This window comes from Loxodonta africana, chromosome 8 (genome assembly GCF_030014295.1).
Source record: "Loxodonta africana isolate mLoxAfr1 chromosome 8, mLoxAfr1.hap2, whole genome shotgun sequence".
In the NCBI taxonomy this organism is placed as follows: Eukaryota; Metazoa; Chordata; class Mammalia; order Proboscidea; family Elephantidae; genus Loxodonta; species Loxodonta africana.
This window is the reverse complement of record NC_087349.1, coordinates 62973113-62995766: the sequence shown is the minus strand read 5'-3', so window position 1 is coordinate 62995766 and position 22654 is coordinate 62973113. Positions and strand designations below refer to the sequence as shown.

General features: G+C 38.3%; 1 protein-coding gene across 9 annotated transcripts in view; it reads right to left on the bottom strand.

Annotated features, from left to right (window-relative positions):
• VPS50 (VPS50 subunit of EARP/GARPII complex) overlaps positions 1–22043 on the bottom strand; it is a 148750-nt gene extending 126707 nt beyond the window's left edge. For 3 of the 9 annotated variants that reach the window (XR_010322681.1, XR_002784930.2, XM_064289984.1), the window contains exons 1-2: positions 20806–22040; positions 11775–11843 (exon numbers count right to left, since the gene is read on the bottom strand). Coding sequence is in view for 4 of the 9 variants with exons in the window: in XM_064289984.1 (XP_064146054.1) it covers positions 11775–11843; positions 20806–20838 (102 nt within the window). In the remaining 5 variants the exon portion in view is untranslated. Of the gene's footprint in view, positions 1–11774; positions 11844–20805 lie in introns of all 9 variants that reach the window. The other 6 variants (XR_010322682.1, XM_023544412.2, XR_010322680.1 and 3 more) reach the window with 4 other exon arrangements.
• Positions 22044–22654: the final 611 nt, after the last annotated feature.

Sequence of the window (22654 nt, the reverse complement as noted above, 5' to 3'; positions counted from 1 at the left end):
ATAAAATTATTTATTTCTAGTGACACAGGATGGGGCATCTGTAGAATTATACAGCTAAAAAGAGCTCGAGAAACAGATCCCTACTCCTAATGTCAGAGTCCTTATCCTATGCAATTTCGCTGCATAAGTGGATAAACCTTCAGTTAACTGGGAAGTTTCAATAATTCAGATTATCTACTTTCCTGCCACAAATAATAAGGCTAATCAAAATATTATTAAAGACACATAACTGAGCATTCATTTAATATTCAAATTTACTTCAAAAACATTTAAGTACTCACAAGAAAACCTACTAGTATTTAAAATCATTTTACAGTCATTTAAATAATACCTAACAAAAACCCTTAATGAATCATCACTAATTAAATACACAAAAATTATATGGTCAATTAAAGGACATAAGTTTCCAAATACAGATACTCGAGATTATTTGATGGCAGAGTACATTTTTCATTTATTAAAAAGACCTTAACTTGGGTATTTTTTAAAGTGTAACTTAAATTTAAAATTTGTACAATTATTAACTACAAAATCATTCCTTTAGTTTAAAATCAATCCCCAGTCTGGCTAGAAGAAAGTAATTGAACAATAAATCTGATACTCAAGAGAATAGTTAGCTGTTTAAATTTAAAATTCCAATAAATTTAAAAAAGATAGCAAAGTCATACAGAAATCAAACTATATAATTAAAAGTACATGGAAAAGAAAATGCCTCCAAAACCCAATTTATAAAATACATTAACAAAGAAAGGTCAAGGACATGTCCATCACCTATTCAACACGCAATCAGACACTATGAATATGTTAAAAAATCTAGCTCCAGAGATTCCATGGAAGTTGAGGTGACCTACCCAGCTATCACCCTGAGATGATTTTGAACCTTGAGCCTTCAGAAAACTGGTCTCCTTAAGTCATCTTTGGAAGGAACCCTGGTGGTACAGTGGTCCAGGGCTCAGCTGCTAACTGCAAAGGCAGTTTGAATTCACCAGCTGCTCCATGGGAGAAAGATGTGGCAGTCTGCTTCCATAAATACTACAGCTTTGGAAACCCTATGGGACAGTTCTACTCTGTCCTGTAGAGTCGCTACGAGTCAGAATAAACTCAAAGGCACACAACAACAGTACCAAAAGTCATCTTTAAGTCAAATAATAGCCTAGCCTTGGGCACCGTACTCTTTTAAAGAATTACCTATGTGCAGGTTCAACAACAGAAACTCCGAAGGTCGAACCAGAGCTATGTTTTAGGATAACTCAGTAATTACCTGAATTGTTCTTCAAGAAAATGTTGCATGTCCACGGGTTATTATGTAAACATTGCCCTAGCCCTGTTTCCATGGCAATGTACAATTACTAGCCATAAAATGGAGTATTAGAATCTGTAAAACATTTTTCTTCCTTGGAACATTTTTTAACTCTGTAGTTGGAAATGTTGCCCAAATTTGCAAGTTGTATATTATTAAACAAACTTGAATTAATTTCTATTATTGACTTAATACTACAAAAATTGCTGTTAGTTGTTGTTGTTAGGTGCCGTTGAGTTGGTTCCGACTCATAGCGACCCTATGCACAACAGAACGAAACACTGCCCAGTCCTGCGCCATCCTTACAATCGTTGTTATGCTTGAGCTCATTGTTGCAGCCACTGTGTCAATCTACCTCGTCGACTGAAAAATATCAGGTCTGGAATCAAGTCAAAAATTCAAATAGATCACAAATAAACACTTTTCTTTTAAATGTATATATGCCAATAGCACACAACACCATGCTGAGGCTGTCCATAAACTACTTAATTCATGTGAAGGTAAAGATCCTGAGTGTCTAGCGCAACTGCTACTCACCATGGCCAACTTTTCAGTACTTCCATGCCTAGTTTTCTTTGCCTTAAAGAAAGTAACTATTACAGACACACACAAGCATGTGCACACACTCAAAATGGCAGCGAAACAAATATCCAACCTTATTAAGAATGTCAAAGGGAAAACATGATTTCATTTATAAATACCATACAAGTGTACATTTATCTGTGTATGTATATAAAACATCAAATGTTATTCATTCCCAGTTGTTGTTGTAAGGTACTGTCTAGTCAGTTCTGACTCACAATGACTCTATGTACGCCAGAACGAAACACTGCCAAGTCTGGGATCAGCCTCACAATCAATATTATGCTGAAGGCCATTGTTGCAGCCACTGAGGCATCTTCCTTTTTTTCGCTGACCCTCTACTTTGTCCAGCATAATTTCCTTCCCCAGGGATTGGTGCTTCCTGATAAAAAAATTTTAGCATGTCCAAAATATATGAGACGAAGTCTTGCGACCCTTGTTTCTAATGAGCATTCTGGCTGTACTTCTTCGAAGACAGATTGGTTTGTTCTTCTGAGAGTCCACAGTTTATTCAATATTCTTCGCCAATACCATAATTCAAAGGTATCAATTCTTCTTCAGTCTTCCTTATTTACTGTCCAGCTTTCACACACATATGAGGCAACTGCAAACACCATGGCTTGGGTCAGGTGCACCCTACTCCTTAAAGTGACATCTTTGCTTTTTAACACTTTAAAGAGACCTCTTGCAGCAGATGTGCCCAACCCAATGCATTGTTTGATTTCTTGACTTCTGCTTCCACGGACATTGATTGTGCATCTAAGTAAAACAAAATCCTTGACAACTTCAACCTTTTCTCTGTTTATCATGATGTTGCTTACTGGTCCAGTTGTGAGGATTTTTATTTTCTTTATGTTGAGGTGTAATCCCTACTGAAAGCTACGGTCCTTGATCTTCATCAGTAAGTGCTTCAAGTTCTCTTCACATTCTGCAAGCAAGGTTGTGTCATCTGCATATGGAAAGTTGTTAATGAGTCTTCCTCCAAACCCAATGCCGTGTTCTTCTTCATACAGTCCAGCTTCTCAGATTATTTGCTCAGCGAACAGACTAAGTATGGTGAAAGGATACAACCCTGATGCACACCTTTCCTAACTTTAAACCACGCAGAATCCCCTTGTTCTGTTCAAACAACTGCCTCTTGGTCTACGTACAGGCTCCTCATGAGTACAATTAAATTTTCTGGAATTCCCATTCTTCACAATGTTATCCATAATTTGCTATGATCCACACAACTGAATGCCTTGGCAAAGTCAATAAAATACAGGTAAACATCTTTCTGGTATTCTCTGCTTTCAGCCAGGATTCATCTGACCTCAGCAACAATAACCCTTGTTTCATGTCCTCTTCTGAATTCAGATTGAATTTCTGACAGTTCCTTGTCGATGTACTGCTGCAGCTATGTTTGAATGATCTTCAGCAAAATTTTACTTGAATGTGATATTAATGATATTTTTCAATAATTTCCACATTCTGTTGGACCATCTTTCTTTGGAATGGGCATAAATAGGATCTCTTCCAGTCGGCTGGTCAGGTAGTTGCCTTCCAAATTTCTTGGCATAGACAAGTGAGTGCTTTCAGCGCTGCATTTGTTTGTTGAAACATCTCAGCTGTGTATTCCATCAATTCCTGGGGCCTTGTTTTTCAGCAATGCCTTCAGCGCAGCTTGGACCTCTTGCTTCAGTACCATCAGTTTTTTGATCATATGCTACCTGTTGAAATGGCTGAGCATGGACCAATTCTTCTTGGTACAGTGGCTATGTGTATTCCTTATACCTTCTTTTGATGCTTCCTGCGTACTTTAAAATTTTCCCTGTAGAATCCTTCAATATTGCAACTCAAGGCTTGAATTTTTTCTTCGGTTCTTTCAGCTTGAGAAATACCGAGCATGTTCTTCCCTTTTGGTTTTCTAACTCCAGGTCTTTACACATTTCATAATGCTTTACTTTGTCTTCTTGAGACACCCTTTGAAATCTTCTGTTCAGCTCTTTTACTTCATCATTTCTTCCTTTCACTTTAGCTACTCTACATATAAGAACAACTCTCAAAGTCTCTTCTAACATCCATTTTGGTGTTTCCTTTCTTTTTAATGGCCTCTTGCTTTCTCCATGTATGACGTCCATGATGTCATTCCACAACTCATCTGGTCTTTGGTCATTTGTATTTGATGTGTCAAATCCATTCTTGAAACAGTCTCTACATTCAGATGGGATATACTTAAGGTCATATTTTGGTTCTTGTGGACTTGTTCTAATTTTCTTCAACTTCCAACTTGAACTTGCATATGAGCAACTGATGGTCTCTTCTGCAGTTGACCCCTGGCCTTGTTCTGACTGATGATTCCGAGCTTTTCCATCATCTCTTCCCATAGATGTAGTCAGTCTGATTCCTGTGTATTCCATCTGGTGAGGTCCACAGGTATAGTCCCCACTTATGTTGTTGAAAAAGGTATCTCCAATGAAGAAGTTGCTGGGTCTTGCAAAATTCTATCATGCAATCTCCAGCGTTGTTTCTAACACCAAGGCCATGTTTTCCAACTACCAATCCTTCTTTGTTTCCAGCTTTCGCATTCCAACCGCCAGTAATTATCAATGCATCTTGACTGCACGTTTGATCAATTTCAGACTGCAGACTTTAGTAAAGATCTTCAATTTCTTCATCTTTGGCATTAGTGGATGATGCAAAAATTTTGAATAATAATCTCATTAACTGGTCTTCCTTGTAGGCATATGGATATTATCCTATCACTGACAGTGTTGTACTTCTGGAGAGATCTTAAAATGTTCTTTTTGACAATAAATGCAATACCGTTCCTCTTCAATTTGTCATTCCTGGCATAGTAGACCATATGATTATCTGATTTAAAATGGCCAATACCAGTCCATTTCAGCTCACTAATGCCTAAGCTATCGATCTTCAGGCATTCCATTTCACTTTTCATGATTTTCAATTTTCCTAAATTCATACTTCGTACATCCTGAGTTCTGATTATGAACGGATGTTTGCAGCTGTTTTTTCTCATCTTGAGTCATGCCATAGCAGCAAATGAAGATACTGAAAGCTTGACTCCATCTATGTCATTAAGGTCAACTCTACTTTGAGGAGGCAGCTCCTCCCCAGTCGTATGTTGAGTGTCTCCCAAATCTGAGGGGCTCATCTTCCAGCACTGTAATGTTCCATTGCTGTTCGTAAGGTTTTCACTGGCCAATTTTTTTCACAAGTAGACTTTCAGGTCCTTCTTCCTAGTCTGTCTTAGTCTGAAAGCTCCACTGAAACCTGTCCAACAAGGGTGACCCTGCTGGTATTTGAAATACTGGTGGCAAAGCTTCCAGTATCACAGCAACACACACAAGCCACCACAGTATGACAAACCACAGACATTTGGCAGTCCTTCCAGAGAACTAAGCAATTATGCTGCAGAGAGTGGACAAATCCATATAATTTCCAAGAACTGATATGTAACACTGAATACTTTAAATGTAAGTAATCCCTGGTGAGAGATAAAACCTTGGAAGGCAGAAAAAGGAATGTAACACTCAAAATGAAATTCAATTCAAAACAAATTTCCAAATATAACACCAGCCCTATGAAATACTCTCTCCTTTCAAATAATTTGGTGGCACCTATATGAAAATATGGAGCCCTGATACTGCAGTGGTTAAGAGCTCAGCTGCTAACCAAAAAGATGGGCACTTCAAATCTGCGAGCCACTCCTTGGAAACTGTATGGGGCAGTTCTACCCTGTCCTATAGGGTTGCTATGAATCAGAGCTGACTTGATGGCAATGAGGTTTTTTTTGGTATGTGAAAATATAAATCTCAACTCCTTCAGACAAACTCCATTCTTACTAGAATTCAGATCACCTGTTCCTTCCAATCCCACTGCACTTGTAGTCTGTAAGGCTCTGCTTCTCCCTTGTCACTCTCTAAATGTTTCATCATCGTCAGTGCTGCCTGCTCCACTAGTTTACACACTTCTGGAGACAGAGATTCCTCCTTAACCTCCATCATTATGTACCACAAAGGCACATTTTAGGTAACAACTGCTGATCGAAACTAAAATTTATTTACAGTCACTCGTACAAAGGAAATAAAGGACAAAAAGCAAGGAAAAGACAGTATGTTTCAATAGTCAAAAATTTCTACAGTCTTTTAATAAAAGGTTTCTTTCTTCTAACTAGAAATCACAATGAATGGTAAATGATTTTAGCGGTATTTTATTCAAATAAACTAGAAAAATAAATAAAAACAATCAGATTGCATATTCTTCCAACACAATTACTCCATATTTCTGCCTTTATATAAACTGATTTCTTAGGACTGGAGATGCACCAAATATATGCCTCCGCTTAAAACAGAAGCAATCTGGCAAGCCTACTATACATATAAGGCAAAATTTTTCATAAAAATAATGAACAAAAAAATCTCCTACCAAAAAAAAAAATTAGGGCAAAATCAGGGGAAGAACACTTAATAAAACTCCTCATACCACACTAAAACATATAACCAAAGAAAGGTTACAAAATGTTAGATATTTTAGTTTGAATGTAAGATATTTCAGTCTTACAGACTGATGCTATAATAATAAAATTTCAAAAAATAAAAAACAAAGGAAAAAAAGGATTTGAATTTTATGGTAAATTTTATGTCACTAAAAATAAATACATACTGATCTGAATAGTGGTATAAAAGCTCTTTAAAATTTGTAATTTGTTTTTTTTTTTTTTGGTGAACCACATCAGAGTTTTTTTTTTGGTGAATTACAGACTACCAAATGTGGCATAAATTCTCTGCTATTAACAATCAACTACACCTAAAATAAAGAAAGGTACATCAATGTCACTAAGAGAAAAACAACAATTTAATTATTTAATTGCAAAGGGAAAAAAACGCACAAACGCAACGCTGAACAAATTAAATCTCTCTCCCAGACTCTCCTTAAGAACAAACCTGCCTCCTTTCGAATCTAGATCGCTTTACCTTTCCCAATCGAGTGAATATATTTCAATTTAACCAAGAATTTTTTAAAATTTCCACTATGTGAAAATTTCCCATACTATATGACACAGAAATAAAATGAGAAAAGTACAGCCTTTCCCTCAAACAGCGCTAAAGCAGTAAGAAGGATCAGATGAATATGTAAACAACGACAACATAAAGAACATGAGGGAAATACAAACAAAAGGAAGGGCTTCAAAGGATGGTCATCTGACGGAAGAGGTGGCATTTGGAGAATCTAAGAACAGGGAGAATTTCAATTTCGAAAAATCGGGGAATGAGGCTACAAATACAAAGCAAAGCCTGAGCAAAAACAATGCACTGAGAAAGCACAGGACAGATTCAAGCAATAGAGGGTGGCTCCCAGCAGGGTGAAAAATGTCAGGGGAGGGCCCACACTTACACCGGGAGGTAATAAAATGCAGCTCGTCAGATTTTTTTAAATTGGATATATTTTTACACATATTATAGCTGCATTTTTCCTTTACTAAAAACAAAGTGTCTTAACATCTATCACTATGCCAGAACCTATATCAAAAAGTAAGCTTAAATGTTCAATATTCTCTTAACGTAATAAATCAAGCAGGATTATTTTAGGAAAATGGTAGACAACAAAGAAGTTATTCAATACTTTAGAAGCCGTCTTTTCTAGCAGTCAGAATGTGCTGTAAAACTGCACATAATCCTATCAACCCTATTTTTCTGTTTTGATCATCTCTGAGATAAAGCCATACGAAATGTACAGATATAAATGTACTTCACAAATGTAACTTTATGAAAACTGAAGAAAAATGATTTTAATAGAAATTTAAGTCACCATCTTTGATTTTCGGCGAAGCCACTTTTCCTTTCAACATCACAACAAAAGATTTTATGAGAATAGGGGATTAGAGTCTATGAAACAATTTGAGCGCTCATCTGTAACGTGTTATAAAACATTTTCAGTATATTTATGGTTTCCAGGGAAGTGGGTTACAACTTTACAAAGCAATTTCCAACTTAAGAGTTCATCTCTTAAAGGAATGTATTCAAGCTTAGGAAGGAAAAAAGAGGCTACAGATTTTTCATTCAACCATTACTTTCACATTATCCAAAATAAAACACTAATTAAAAACACAAATCCAAGTTCAGGACTTTCCATTGTGACTACCTTTATAATAAATATGAAAAGCCAGTTAGGACAGCCTGACAGTTATTCAACTCAATATTCTCTATACTTTTGAAAAGTAATTTAACCTAATTTTTAAACCCACGGACAGCTTAGAAATTCATCTTTAGTAGCAAGTTTTTATTCAAACCGAAAGATGAATGCAAAATCTTCATTTCATGGGTTAGGTTTCAAAAGTCCTCAGAAAATGAAGAGGAGAATAGAATATGAAATGCAAGCCAACGCCCACTTCTGTACTCCGCTTACTGGAGCCTAGTTTATATACCTGGATGAATTGTGTAAGAGGTGGGGAGAAGAGAGACATTTTGCTTTTGTAAATCACGAATTTGGGTTTGCCAGGACAAATCTTTTTTGTCCTGTCTGCATTTCTTCATCAGTCAACATAAAGCTGTCCTGTTATAACAAATTCTAAAAAGAGAAATCACAGTCTTATTAAAGTTACCATCACATTATAGCTCCAATTGAAAGCAAAAAAAAAAAACAAAACAAAAAAGTTTAGCCACCAAAATCTAAACAGAGCTAAGAAAACAAAAACACGAAGTTTGTACTATCCCATCAGTAATATAAAAGTCATAAATCACTGAACAAAAATAGGTTTGATCTGCTTCCAAATGAAACAAGGTTCAAAACCTATTTCAAGATCACCGACACCGTAAAACCATATATATACCATGTTAAGTTTATAATGAATTACCAGACGTCTGATTACGTGGAGAAAGGGCACATTTTCTTAAAATCCCACTAGAACACCAACAACAATAATCCATCAAAGGCAGCCAGTTTATCAGTCTTTGTGTGTGTGTGTTTTAAATAAAACATAGCTTTTAATCTCTATCCTGTTTTTCTTCAGGCTTTCAGTGCCATCTAGTGGAAGACTGGTAAGCTTACAATTTAAAAGGAGGTTTTGGCAAACTGATTCATAGATTATTATAAAAGATTATTAAAGTGGCATTATTTTATTTCAGCTTTATAATACACTGCAGTGATAAAAATCAAATATTTTAATCACTTTCCACACATAGCAGAATTCAAAAAATATATACTTTTTAAAGAAGCAGATCGTGAATAAAAACTGATCTAATCACAGAAATGTACTGAGGTATTAACATGTAATAAAATCACAAAATTAGAAGGCAAATTTTCAGATATATTTTGCCAAATGTTTTTATTTCTCTTATTCAATAAATTTATATTTTTAACAAGTATTTTTCTAAATTTATTTCTATGGAGAGAAAAACATTAAAATAGCTTTTAGAAGTATCAAACCTAAAAAAACCAAAAGCTATCTTTAAAATATTTCTCAACTTTTGTGAACATCAGTAAGCTGTTTGCCACTTGCTTATTCATTCAGAGGCTAACACTGGAGAAAGGGCACATCACCAAAAATCCAGTGTATAAATCTAAAAAAAGAAATACTATCTATTCTACGAAAAGACATTATCAAAATATCACATTCAATTCTGGTACCTAAGCTAAAAACCTCAGTCTTTGCAATTCCTTCACCTTCTACATCCAATAAGATCCTCAGTCTTAAATTCTGCTGTCTCTTAAGTTTAACCCGTCTCCGTTTCTTAAGGTTCATATTCTTATCTTCTCCTTCTTAATCAGTATCCTTTGTCCTCAGACTTTCCACTTAACAATCCACCAGTCACTAACTCTAGAAGACTGCACTCCCGTCTGCTTATTCCTAATCCTCTGGACAGGCTGACATTTTCCTAGCTGGGCTACCACTGTGCGTACCTTACCACAGACCTCATTCTGACTTATTGTTTTTAATATTGTTGTTAACTGCCATTCAGTCCCCATTCCAACTCATGAGTCTCTCAACCTAAGTGGAGGGAGATGAGCAAAAATAAATAACTCTGTAGAACAGTTATTTTTGCTCATCTTCCCCCACTTAGGTTGAGAGTCCCATGGAGGCAGGAACAGAGTCTTGTACCTCTTCATATCTTCAACACTTATTAACTGCCTGGCTCATTAAATGTTTGCCAAATGCACTGCATAAATGATCCTTTGTGATTTGCTACGAAAGAAGGTTAAGAATCTTAAAGCATCTGAAACCAGAAAAAGCACAAATTCACTAATGGTTAAAAAGAACATAGCTAAATAAACATGTTTGGCCATAAATGCCTAGCAGAAAAAGATCTAGATGACTTGGCAGATCCATGGTCAGAGTCTTGCTTAGTATCGCCGATAGAAAACACCTATCCTAAAAGTTACATAATCTTAAATTGAAAGTATTATCCCAATCACTGATGCTAAAAAGGTCTCCTGGTTATATATCCCAACACTAATCCTATCTAATAAAAAAAAAAAAATAGAGATACTAATATACTCATTTTCAAGAAAAGGTGCTCAGGATATTCTTCTGAATGCATATTTCTTATGTCTCTCCTACAAATATTACAATATAAACAACAAAAACAAAAAAAAAAAAACATTGCCATCGAAATGATTCCAACTCATAGCAACCTATACGGCTAAGTAGAACTGTCCCCAAAGGGTTTCCAAGGTTGTAATCTTTATGGAAGCAGACTGCCATATCTTTCTCCTGCAGAGTGGCTGGCGGGTTCAAATCACTGAACTTCAGGTTAGCAGCCAGGCGCTTTAACTACTGCGCAGCCAGGGCTCCTATTACAATATTGAAAGTATAAAATATTAGCACTAAAAGGGCTCTTAAATATCATATACTCCAATCCCATCTTTTCACAGATGAGGAAACTGAGGAACAAAGCACAAATTCTCCCAAGAATAGCTTGCCCTTTTATGAGATGAACATTTAAGTCAATACTTGAACCTAGGTCTCTAGATGCCGATACCAGCTCCGTTTCCACATTCCTTCCTACAGCTCTGGAAACCAAGCTCTGTATTTAGCATGTGGTTTCAGGATTCTGTTCATGGATGCTAAGAAGTCAAGTCAAATCCATTTATCTTATTTCAAGGGAGCATTTCAACATTCTCCCAAACTCGCAGAATGTTATTTAACAGAAATGCTACAGAGTGCACGCATACTCACTAAACATTTGTGGAATGAAGTATAAAAATAAAAATACTTCCTTATATTTAGACAAATATTTTCATATCTTGGCTGTAAGGGGTGTTTCTTTTGTGTCCTCACCCCATATTTTTCTTTCACGAGGGATAAAAAAAAAAAAATCAGAGGCACAGCTAAACCAATCATGTTAAACCAAGTCAGCTAGCCTTCAACTAATATGTATGAAATTTGTAAACTGAAAGATTCACATGAATGTTCAGAGGACTAAATGTTCAGAAGACTAAGCTATCTATAATTTAATATGTTATGTTTAGTTGCTATATTCAAAAACCACTGCTCTACAATAAAAACATCTTTATTCACGATTTTTGATTCAGAGTACTACAACATTAAAAAGTCAGTATTTAGTAAATTATTTCATCTTATTTCACCAAATTACAACATATAAATCAATAAGTTATATATAAATAATTGCTTTCAGGCTAAGGATGTGATACAATAATAAACTCTAAATTTATCAATTTCCCATTTCTGCTTTGCTATAATGAATCATCCTGCATCCCAATGAGCAATGAAAGCAGAAACAAGCCCCAAGCCTACCATACTATGAAAATTTACCTAGGTTATTATAACAATCATCTGCCTGCACAAAGGAAAAGCTTCTGTGAGTCAATTATTATCCAAAGGCAATAATATTTTCTTAAGGAAGTGAAGCTCACACATGTAGATCAATACCTTTCCAGGGACCCGGAGACTCTCAATGGCGCCAAGATCGCTGAGGCTCTCCAGAGGGCTTTTCAGACCCTTAAAAAAAAAAAAAAGATAAACAGAATTTTAATTACACTGCAGAACTGTAAAAGGACAGAACACACCTAATGACAGAGGAATCATCCCCAAAATAGAAATTTTCCTGCTTCAAAACATATAGAACATATGCTCTAAAAACAACTGTCACTTAAGTAAATCAAATTAAATCAAATATGGATGGACTTTTGGTAGTTTGAAAAAAAAAACAACTATCAAATGGCACCTTTATAATTAATGGTTGAAGTCTAACTTAACCAGGATTTAAAAACAAACCAAAGAAACTTAGGTGACAAAAAGCATCCTGTAAAAGAAAAGCACTTATCTATTCGCAGTGGTTAAGAACTCACTCAGCTGTTAACCAAAAGGTTGGCAGTTCAAATCCACCAGCCGCTCCTTGGAAACCCTACGGAGCAATTCCATTCTGTCCTATAGGGTCGTTATGAGTCAGAATCGACAGCAACGAGTTTGGTTTGGGTTTATTACTCACTAGGACTCCCTGGGTGGCACAAACGGTTAAGTGCTGGCAGTAGGAAGCCACCCAGAGACACCTAGGAAGACAAAGCTGACAATCTACTTCCAAAGAGTCACAGCCTTGAAAACCCTACGGAGAGCAGTACTACTCTGTACACATGGGGTCACCACGAGTTGTAAATGACTTGATGGCAACTAACAACAGCAGCAGTAATCGCTAACACATTCACCTGGTAAAAAGGGCCAAGCAATAATAATTAACCAGCTGAGCTAATCAAAGATTTTTAAATAATGCTGTTTAATTAATATTGGTAGTCCCTCCATTTTTAACTGATTATTTCTCACCAGTGTATTCAATTTATGCTGCATAGTTAGGTCTTAAATCTTACATCGCACTGCTTTCTACCTGTTCTTTAATAGTTCTTTGGTACTCTTGTGCTTGCTATATTCATATGAACTGAGGGATTCTGAAAGCCTCATTTGTACTAGGGAAAATGATCAAGACAAAAAAAAGCCAGCAACTTAAATTTTCTCTAAAGGCCTCTTTTTAAAAATCGGCTATCAAAGCAGACACCTAATTTCCCTGTAATATTAGTTTTCAGACAATATTAGCTGCTCACAGGAGTCTGAGGAGAGGTTTATGATACAGTCTAGTTGTCCTTTAAATCCGTGGCCACCTAGCTGATTCTGACTCACAGTGACCCAGAACTTTATTTATAAATTATAAAAAAAAAAAAAAAACCTGTTGCCATCAAGTCGATTCCAACTCACAGCAACCCTGTATTGTAGGACAGAGTATCACTGCCCCATTGGGTTTCCAAGGAGCGGCTGGTGGATTCAAACTGCCAAGCATTTTGTTAACTGCCATAGCACTTAACCACTATGCCATGGGAGCCCTGGTGGCTCAGTGGTTAAGCACTCAGCTGTTAACCAAAAGGGTGGCAGTTCAAATCCACCAACTGTTCCTTGGAAACTCCATGGGGCAGTTATGCTCTGTACTACAGGGTCACTATGAGTTAGAATTGACTCGATGGCAACGGGTATAAATTAGAGAGGTATGTATTTATTTTTCTTATTATAAAACACCACCAATCATATCTACAGTTTTTTTATTACAGGTGCCCTTCCTCACCCCTAAGTCTTCTATTATTCCCACAATACCTCCCCCCCAGCTTCCCTCCTCCCCCTTCACACACACACACACACAGACACCTTCTAAAAAAACCAATACACCACTTTCTCTATAAAGTCTTCCAAAATCTCTTAATCCCTGTGTTTCACAAAAAACAGTATTTCCTGAGATGGCCCAAGGATCATCTTCTTCAACATCACCTGGGGAACTTTTTAAAAGTAAGATTCCTGGGCCCCACTACAAACATATTGTTTTTGTTGTTGCCATGGAGTCAATCCCAACTCTTGGTGACCCCATGTGTGCACAGTAGAACTGATCCATAGGGTTTTCAAGGCTGTGACCTTTAGGAAGCAGACTGCCAGGCCTGTCTTCCAAGGAACCTCTGGGTGAGCTCGAACCGCCAAACTTTTGGTTATGCTACCCACGGATTACAGACCTAATGAATAGATATTTCTGGGTGAACCAGGAATTTGCATTTTAACAAGAATCCCAGGTGAGTCATATGATCGCTAATGTTTTAGAAGCAGCCAGACATTTTTTCCAACACAATATCTCTGCCAAGTAGTTAAGTTTTAAAATTTAAATATATCTTTCTCTTACAGAACGTAAGTCCTAAAAGAAGAGAGAGACCAAGTCTTATCTGCCTTATAGCTCAGTGGCTAGCAAAGCTCCAGAAACACAGTGAACACCAAAGAAATGAGTAAATGATTGGCTGGGAGTCCTTGGTCCGACTCCAGACTCAACTAATTAGAACATTGTTCCCATGGGAATATGCAATTGACTTCAAATGAAGTCTCCAGGAATGCTTGCTGAAAAAAGAAAGACCTACCAAGGTTTAAAATGTCTTGCAACGAGTGTGTGTGGTGGGGGGGAGTGGCGTGTGTAAGTATTCTTGGGCCTTTTGCTCTTCCTTGTTTCAATTTCTCTCCAATGTCCACCATAAGGACACATCATCAAGGTGGTAAAAAAAAAAAAAAAAGGTAAGGTTGGGTTAAAGCCAAAAAACCAAACCCGATGCTGTCAAGTCGATTCCAACTCATAGCAACCCTGTAGGACTGAGTAGAACTGCCCCATAGGGTTTCCAATGAGCACCTGGTGGATTCAAACTGCCAACCTTTTGGTTAGCAGCTGTAGCTCTTAACCACTATGCCATCAGGGTTTCTAAGGTTGGGTTATATAACTCAATTTCTATATACGTTATATACACAAACATACATATATAAACACATATATGAAAGTAAAACTGCTCATAATTTGATTCAAAATCATCATGACCATCTGTAAAATACCTTTTTAAAAATGTAATTGCCATGTTCCATACCATTTCCAAGGAGCAGCTGGTAGATTCAAACTGCCGACCTTGTGGTTAGCAGCCATAGCTCTTAACTACTATGTCACCAGGGTTCCCTTTAAAAGCATAAAGAACAAAAACCAAACCCACTGCCGTGGAATCAAGTCCAACTCATAGCAACACTATAGGAGAAAGTAGAACTGCCCCATAGGGTTTCCAAGGAACAGCTGGTGGATTCGAACTGCCAACCTGTTGTTTACAGCCAAGCTCTTAACTACTGCGTCACCATGGATTTGTTTAATCAATCTAACAGAAATCTTCAGAGGAACACATCATGTCTAATTTTCTCCTTCTCAGAGCTACTCAGTATGGAGACCAGTGGCTGAAACATAAAAAAGGGATATACCAAATATCTAGAAAAAGGCCTTACCTCCAAATTAGTCACCACACACAAAATCTGCCACTAATACTTGACAACTTTCCACCAGATACATTAAAAAAACGTAATCAAAACTGGAAAGCCCGTGTACACATCAGGAGGCAGTGGAGTGGAGGGGAGTGATCTAGGAATGGGCCCTAGAGTAGAGCACCTGGGTGCACATCCCGGTTCTCCAGCCATGGCCTTGCACACATTACCTAACCTCCCTGGGGATCACAGTCCAATGATGGTGATGATCATTCAGACTGTTACAAGGAGTGAAAGAGATGATGTATGTGAGGGGCCACAAATAGTATCTGGGACAGCATTAAGCATCTTTTAAGTGTTAACCATTATTCTTAATATAATTATGATCACAGAGATGCTTTTCTGCTATCACATCAAAACAAAATCAAAGAATTACATAAACGTCTCAAACCACAGCATCAGACACTCAACTGCATTTTAGGATTATGGGACTTTCATCCTTTGATTACCAATTTAAAAAAAATACAAAGTCATCATTTTTCATCCTCTAAAGCACAAAGGCATGGTTATAAACTACAGCACTCTGCCTCCATAAATTGAGACTTTCACTGTAATCATTAACCACTATTTTTTATTTGATTTTTGTTGGTAATTTCCCCAGTTGAAATAAAATTCACTATACATAACACATCTCTTCACTTTATCTCCTTGACCAAGTCAGATCAATACTTTGAACTACATGAATTCAGGCATGTAGACATGAATTCTCAATTTCCATTTATGAGATCAGAAATTTACGTCCCATCAATCAAAAGCATCATGTGAGATTTTCTCTTCCTTCTCTTTTTGGCAAAACTCAACAGTATTTATGCTCAGTCCCCCACTTCTCTTCTATTTCCTCTTGAACCCACCCTGATCAGGCTGTGCTCCCTACCACTTCATCAAAATTGCTCTTGTCAGGTCACCAGTGACCTATGTGCTGCTCAATCCAAAGGTTCATTCTCTATTCTCAGCTCACTTGGCCAGTGTGCAGCATTGAACACAGCTCATCACGCCCCCATCCTTTAAATTCTTCACTGGGCTCCTAGGACCCACTCTTTTTGGCTGTTCCCTTCATCCAACATTCATTCAACAAATAATTACTGAGCATCTGCTATGTGCCAGCTACTACATGGAATGCTGAAGGCTTTCTCTTGCCTCACTTGCCACTCCTTGAATGGCCTGAATGACTCCAACAGCCTGCTCCCAGTTTTCCCACTCTCCATCACCCTGCCTTGCTGAATCTACTTCTTATCCCTGACCTTACACTTAGTCCTCAGAAGCTTCAACCTTGAACTTTTTTTTTTATGTATCTACACTCCCTGCACTGATGAACTTAACCAGGTTATATACCACTTATATAGGAGCCCTGTGGCACAGTGCTTAAGCACTCAGCTGCTAACTGAAAGTTCAGTGGTTCAAACCCACCAGCCACTCTGCAAGAGAAAGATATGGTAGTATGCTTCCGTAAAGACTACAGATTCAGAAACCCTATGGGGCAGCTCTACTCTGTCCATAGGGTCACTGTGAGTTGGAACTGACTCAATGGCAATGGATTTGGTTTTCGTATACCACTTATATGCTCATTACTCCCAAATTTTTATTTTCTCAGGAATTCAGACTCACTTATTCAACTGTCTACTTTATTTGTCCACTTAATTATCTAAGAAGCTCGCAAATTACCACATCTAAAAACCTTTCTCTTCCCCAATCCTTCCTCCCTCCTAGTCTTATCCACCTCAGTAAACAGCAATTTCATACCCAAGCCAACATCTCTAGACTCATCCTTGATGATTCTCTTTCCCTCTCAACCCAAATCTAATCTGTCAGGAAGTCCTGTCAACTCTACCTTTGTGCTGTCTCGACAATCCAACTGCAAGAGCCTCCTTATTGGTCTCCCTGTTTTTGCTCATTTCCCCCTTCAATCTATCCTTACATCATTGGCCAGAATGGTCTTTCTAAAGTGTATGTCAGATCACATTGCTCCTCTGTTTCCCGTTTTACTCAGAATAGAAGCCAGGGCCTTGCTACGGCGTATAAGGTTCTACGTGACCTGGCTTCCTGCGCCCAGCTCTCCAACCTCATCTCCTACTCTTCTCCCGACTCACGTCACTCCAGGCACATTTGCCTCTTGCTGTTCCTCAAATATGCTCCTGCCTCAGGACCTCTGTAAGTGCTTTTCCTCCCTCCGGGAATGCTGCTTCCCAGATATCCACATGGTTCATCCTCTCACCTCCTTCAAGTCTTTACTCAAAAGTTCCCTTCTCAGTGAGGCCTTTTATGGCCACCCTATCTGAAACTACACACAACTCAAACTGCCAACAACTCCCAGTCCTCCCTATCCCCCTTTCCTCCAAAACATACATCATCACATCTGCCTTAGAGCTTGTGTGTTTTGTTCACTGCTGCATCCCCCAAACTTAGAATAGTGCCTGGCACATAGCACTCAACAAACATTTGTTGAATGAACTGAAAGAACAGAAGCCAGTATAATGGAAAAGGCTGAACACTACATCTTGTCTAGCTGAAGAGCGCTAACAAAGCCCTTCCTCCCACTCCTTTCCAAACCAAGATACTAGGAGAGCTGAAATAAAAGAAAATCTAAATTGTATACACCTTAATTTCATACCTCTCCACATTACTTCATCAATATATTATTAACGTAGTCTGTAGCATCACAAAAACATCCGTGTATGCTTATTTCTAATCCAATAATAAACAGTACTAATTAATAATCCAATAATGAAAAGTACTAATTAAAATCCCTATGCAGAGCCCACTTTCATACCTCACAGATTCTTGAAACTGTGCGTTAATAATGATCAAATGTGTGGAAGTCAAGCCATAATATTTATAAACTTCACACTGTTGTTGTTAGGTGCCATTGAGCCGGTTCTGACTCATAGCAACCCAGTGTACCGCAGAACGAAACACTGCCCAGTCCTGCGCCATCCTCACAATCATTGCTATGCTTGAGCTCATTGAATGAGTTTTTTAAATTGTGTGAAACTCTTAATTTTATCTAATTTTTTACACAGTATAGTTCCAGCATTTCATACATATTTAGTTGTTTTTTGTTTTTGTTTTCCATTCTAACCGAATATATATTTGACCTGCTTAAGTCTAATAAGCAATTGATTGAGACTTAAGAGTTATCATTTTCAGTACATTTAAGATACATGAATTTATTATCACTGGTATCTGGATTTTTATATTCTATTCTTCCACTCATTTTTGCAAAATAAAATCAAGAAACAATAAACCAATTGTTACGGATTGAACTGTGTTCCCCAAAGAAGTATATCAACTTGGCTAGGCCATGATTCCCAGTAACTTGTGACTGTCCATCATTTTGTGATCTGATGTGATTATTCTGTGTGGTGTAAATCCCAACCTCTATGATGTTAATGGAGGCCTGGTGGCATAGTGGTTAAAAGCTCCATCTGCTAAAAAGGTAGACAGTTCGAATCCACCAGCTTCTCCTAGGAAACCCAATAGGACAGTTCTACCTTGTCCTACAGGGTGAGGAATCTACTAGAAGGCAATGGGTTTTTTGATGGTAATGAGGCAGGACTCAATCTACAGAATTAAACTCTATCTTGAGTCAATCTCCTTTGAGATATAAAAGAGAGAATGGAGCAGGGAGGGTAGGGACCTCATGCCACCAAGAATGAAGAATCAGGAGGGAAGCCGGCCCTTTGGACCTGGGGTCCCTGCACTGAGCTCCTAGACAAGGGGAAGACTGATGACAAGGACCTTCTCCCAGAGCCAACAGAGAGAGAAAGCCTTCCCCTGGAGCTGGCACCCTGAATTCGGACTTCCAACCTCCTAGACTGTGAGAGAATAAATTTCTCTTTGTTAAAGCCATCTACTTGTGGTATTTCTGTTATAGCAGCCCTAGATAACTAAGACACCAACCTAAGATGCTGTACAACAATGACAATGTTGATTACATTGCACTGCATGGCCAGCAACCACATATGCGAGCACAAAAGGTAGCCGATGCACAAATGTCCAAATTTAGTGTTCCAAAGGCAATTTAGAAGTACTGGTATTGTTTTACAAAAAAGAAACACCACTAAGCCTGAAATCATCTATCACTTAAATGCCTGTAATAGTCAGCTTTCAGTTTTTCCACTCTCCCACCATTAATGTAGCCATGGAGAGGATCTCAATGATCAAGTACTTCCTAGATAAGGCCCAGGAACTATGTTAACTCCTTTATTTATTTCTTTAATTTCATTGTGTCATATAAACATCATCATCACCTAGCTCCCTATAAGGTACATGTTACTGTTCCCATTTTACAGATATGGAAACTGAACTCAAAAAAGTTGGGTGACTTGCCCAAGGTCACACAGCTGTTACATCATGGAGTTAGATCTAAACTCACATCCAATATGAGCCTCAAGTAAGAAGTGGTATGAACCATAATAACAATACTCAGCAAAGGTATTCCCAAGTGTTACTACCCACTTACCTAAATCTTTTTATTATCTACAGAACTTTTTAAATTCTAATTTCATGATATTAACCATATAATTTGACAAGAGTAAACCAACCACATAAGAACTATTTATGCACCGTCTACCAAAAATTTACAATTTATAATCTATTCAGATCTTTCTCAAATTATGAATTTTCAAATAAAAGTTCAATTTGCAGTGTATATTCTTTATTTAATCAACAAAAATACTCAGAAATGAAACTTCACTAAAAGATTACCATCCACATTGTCCAGGGTTCTAAAAACTACGCTGATCCAAAACTCGGATCTAAATTTTGTTCCTCTTATATTAATATAATAAACAATGGCCAATTCTAGTGAAATATTAGAGTCAAAATAAGCAAAAAGTATTTAAGACCTTATTATGATCAATAAGTACAGCTGGGAAAATTTCTGCCACTTCTTGCATGTAGCAAACTGAGGCATTATTAAGATGTTCCTAACATTTATGAGACTGGGGGTGGTGAGGGGAGTAGCCAAAAGTTTTGATCATGAATTATCATTTTGGCAAAAAATAAAAAGACATTATTTTGTCATGAAAATAATAAAAAAGTAAAATTTCACAAAGGACTTTCATGTACATTAGTTTACAGACGAACACCACAGAATTGTGAGATAGTATGAAAAAGATAATTATTATTCTTGCAGTCACATCAGCAAACTACAAGGTTTGGGAATTTGCCCAGTCACAAAGCTAACAATCCTGTCTTAAAATCATTCACTTTTTTTCACTCTTTCCAGGTCATCTCTATGCAAAAACCCAAGCTTCCTACCCTGGCTCACAAATGATAGTCATGAATGAGGGGGTTCCTACAGGGCTGTCACTGGAAAGACAATAAAAGGCGGAGGAAAGAGACAAATATAGCCTCTGATTTCTTCATTGGCCTGGTCTAAAGGACGTCTCTGGGAGGTCACCACCTGCTCAAGTAGGGCTCGGATCCACGCAGCCAAGGCGAGTTTTCCAGGACGTGCCCAGTTCCCCCAGGCCTGACACTTGCCATCACCTATATATAACTTAACTCTCCGCCCACAGCGGCCCGGGGACAGAACATCTCGGCTCCTTCTCTCCCAGCGGAGGTGAAGGAGGCCTTTGCTCCAGCCGCCGCGACTTACCTGTCGGGTCATGAGAGATTTTATTTTTTGCATGTCGAAATCGTGAGAAGGTAAGCGGCCGCAAAAAACTAACAAATTATGCTGAACCACCCGACAACGGGACCCCCACACAGGGAAGCCATACTGAATGATCACGTGAGCCGCCGACCCTGGTAATCCTTTCCTCTTTTGGGCATGCCGGGAATTGTAGTTTTCCGGAGACAGCTTGCACCTGCAATGGAAGAAAGAGGGCAGGCCAGGTACTACATTTCCCAGCAAGCAAGACAGCGGGCGGTTCAGTTAAATCTGTGAATCTCGTTCTGAGTGACTAAGGCGATTGCCGGTCTTTCCAGAGGTGTTTGCTTCGGTACCTCCGCTTGGGTGAAGTGGAAACTTAACTCAAAAGCCATCAGACATCGAGGGACAGGAACAACGCTTACGAGACAAATAAAGCCGACTGACATGACGCACCCAAGGAGTGTGATGAAGGAAACCCCAACTGGTCTAGAGGGGGGCTGCGGGAGAACGTGAGACATGAGTGACAGCTAAAGGGAATACACACTCCTAGAGGCGATCCGAGAACTCGCGGCTCCTCAGGTGGCGCTGGGCTAGTCTGAGGAAGGGACTCGTCTAGGGTTGCCCAATCAGCGGCCAACCAGCGTTAGAACTTGGTCTTGGCATTTTCTGCAAAAAAAAAAAAAAACTATAAAATCAAAGAAATTTGACCTCCACTCATGTGTGATCTAAGGCAAGTCAAGCCTAAAATCGTGACAACAATAATAATAAATAGATATGTCACTTTAAATTTCTCTTTTCAACTTTTAGCAATTCAGTGAAATTAAAGGAAGTAATAAAGGAACCGTTTGGGACTCAATTTGCTAAAGAACGTTCCAATTGTGAGAATACCAGAAAACAAGAAGCCCCAGAGCTAACAATAATAACCTTCCTCCCGTCCAAAAAAAAAAAAAAAAAAAAATGCGGTGGAGTTGTTTCCAACTCAAACACACACACACACCAAAAAAACAAACAAAAACCTAGAGCCCTAAAGAACACTTTTGAAAGGTAGCTGTCGGTTGTTCTTAGTTGCTGTAAAGGCTATTCCAACACATGGTGACTCCATGTGTGCGGAGTAGAATTATTCCATAGGATTTTCAAGGCTGTGGCATTTCAGAAGCAGATGGCAGGCCTGTTTCCCAAGGTCCCTCTGGTTGGGTTCCAACCGACAACTTTTTGGCTAGTACCCGATTGCTTAACCATTTGCACAACCCAGGAGCTCTTTTTAAAGGCAAAGGGTATTATGTCATTTCCGCTTTTATATATGTTATTGTTGTTGTTAGGTGTCATCGAGTCGGTTCCAACTCATAGCAACCCTATGCACAACAGAATAAAACAGTCAGGTCCTGCTTCATCCTCACAATTGTTGCTATTGCTTGAGCCCCCTCGTTGCAGCCACTGTGTCAATCCATCTCGTTGAGGGTCTTTCTCTTTTTCACTGACCCTCTACCAAGCATGATGTCCTTCTCCAGGGACTGACATATATAAAACAAAATGGAACCCATTGCGGTGGAGTCAATTCCAACTCATAGTGACCCTACAGGACAGAGTAGAACTGCTCCATAGGGTTTCCAAGGAGTGGCCAGTGGATTCCAACTGCAGACCTTTTGGTTAGCAGCTCAGCTCTTAACCACTGAGCCACCAGGACTCCATACATACATATATAATTATATACATACATACATATATGTATATATATGTATAAAACCAAACCCAGTGCCTCGAGTCGATTCTGACTCATAGCAACCCTATAGGGCAGAGTAGAACTGCCCCATAGAGTTTCCAAGGAGCGCCTGGCGGATTCGAACTGCTGACC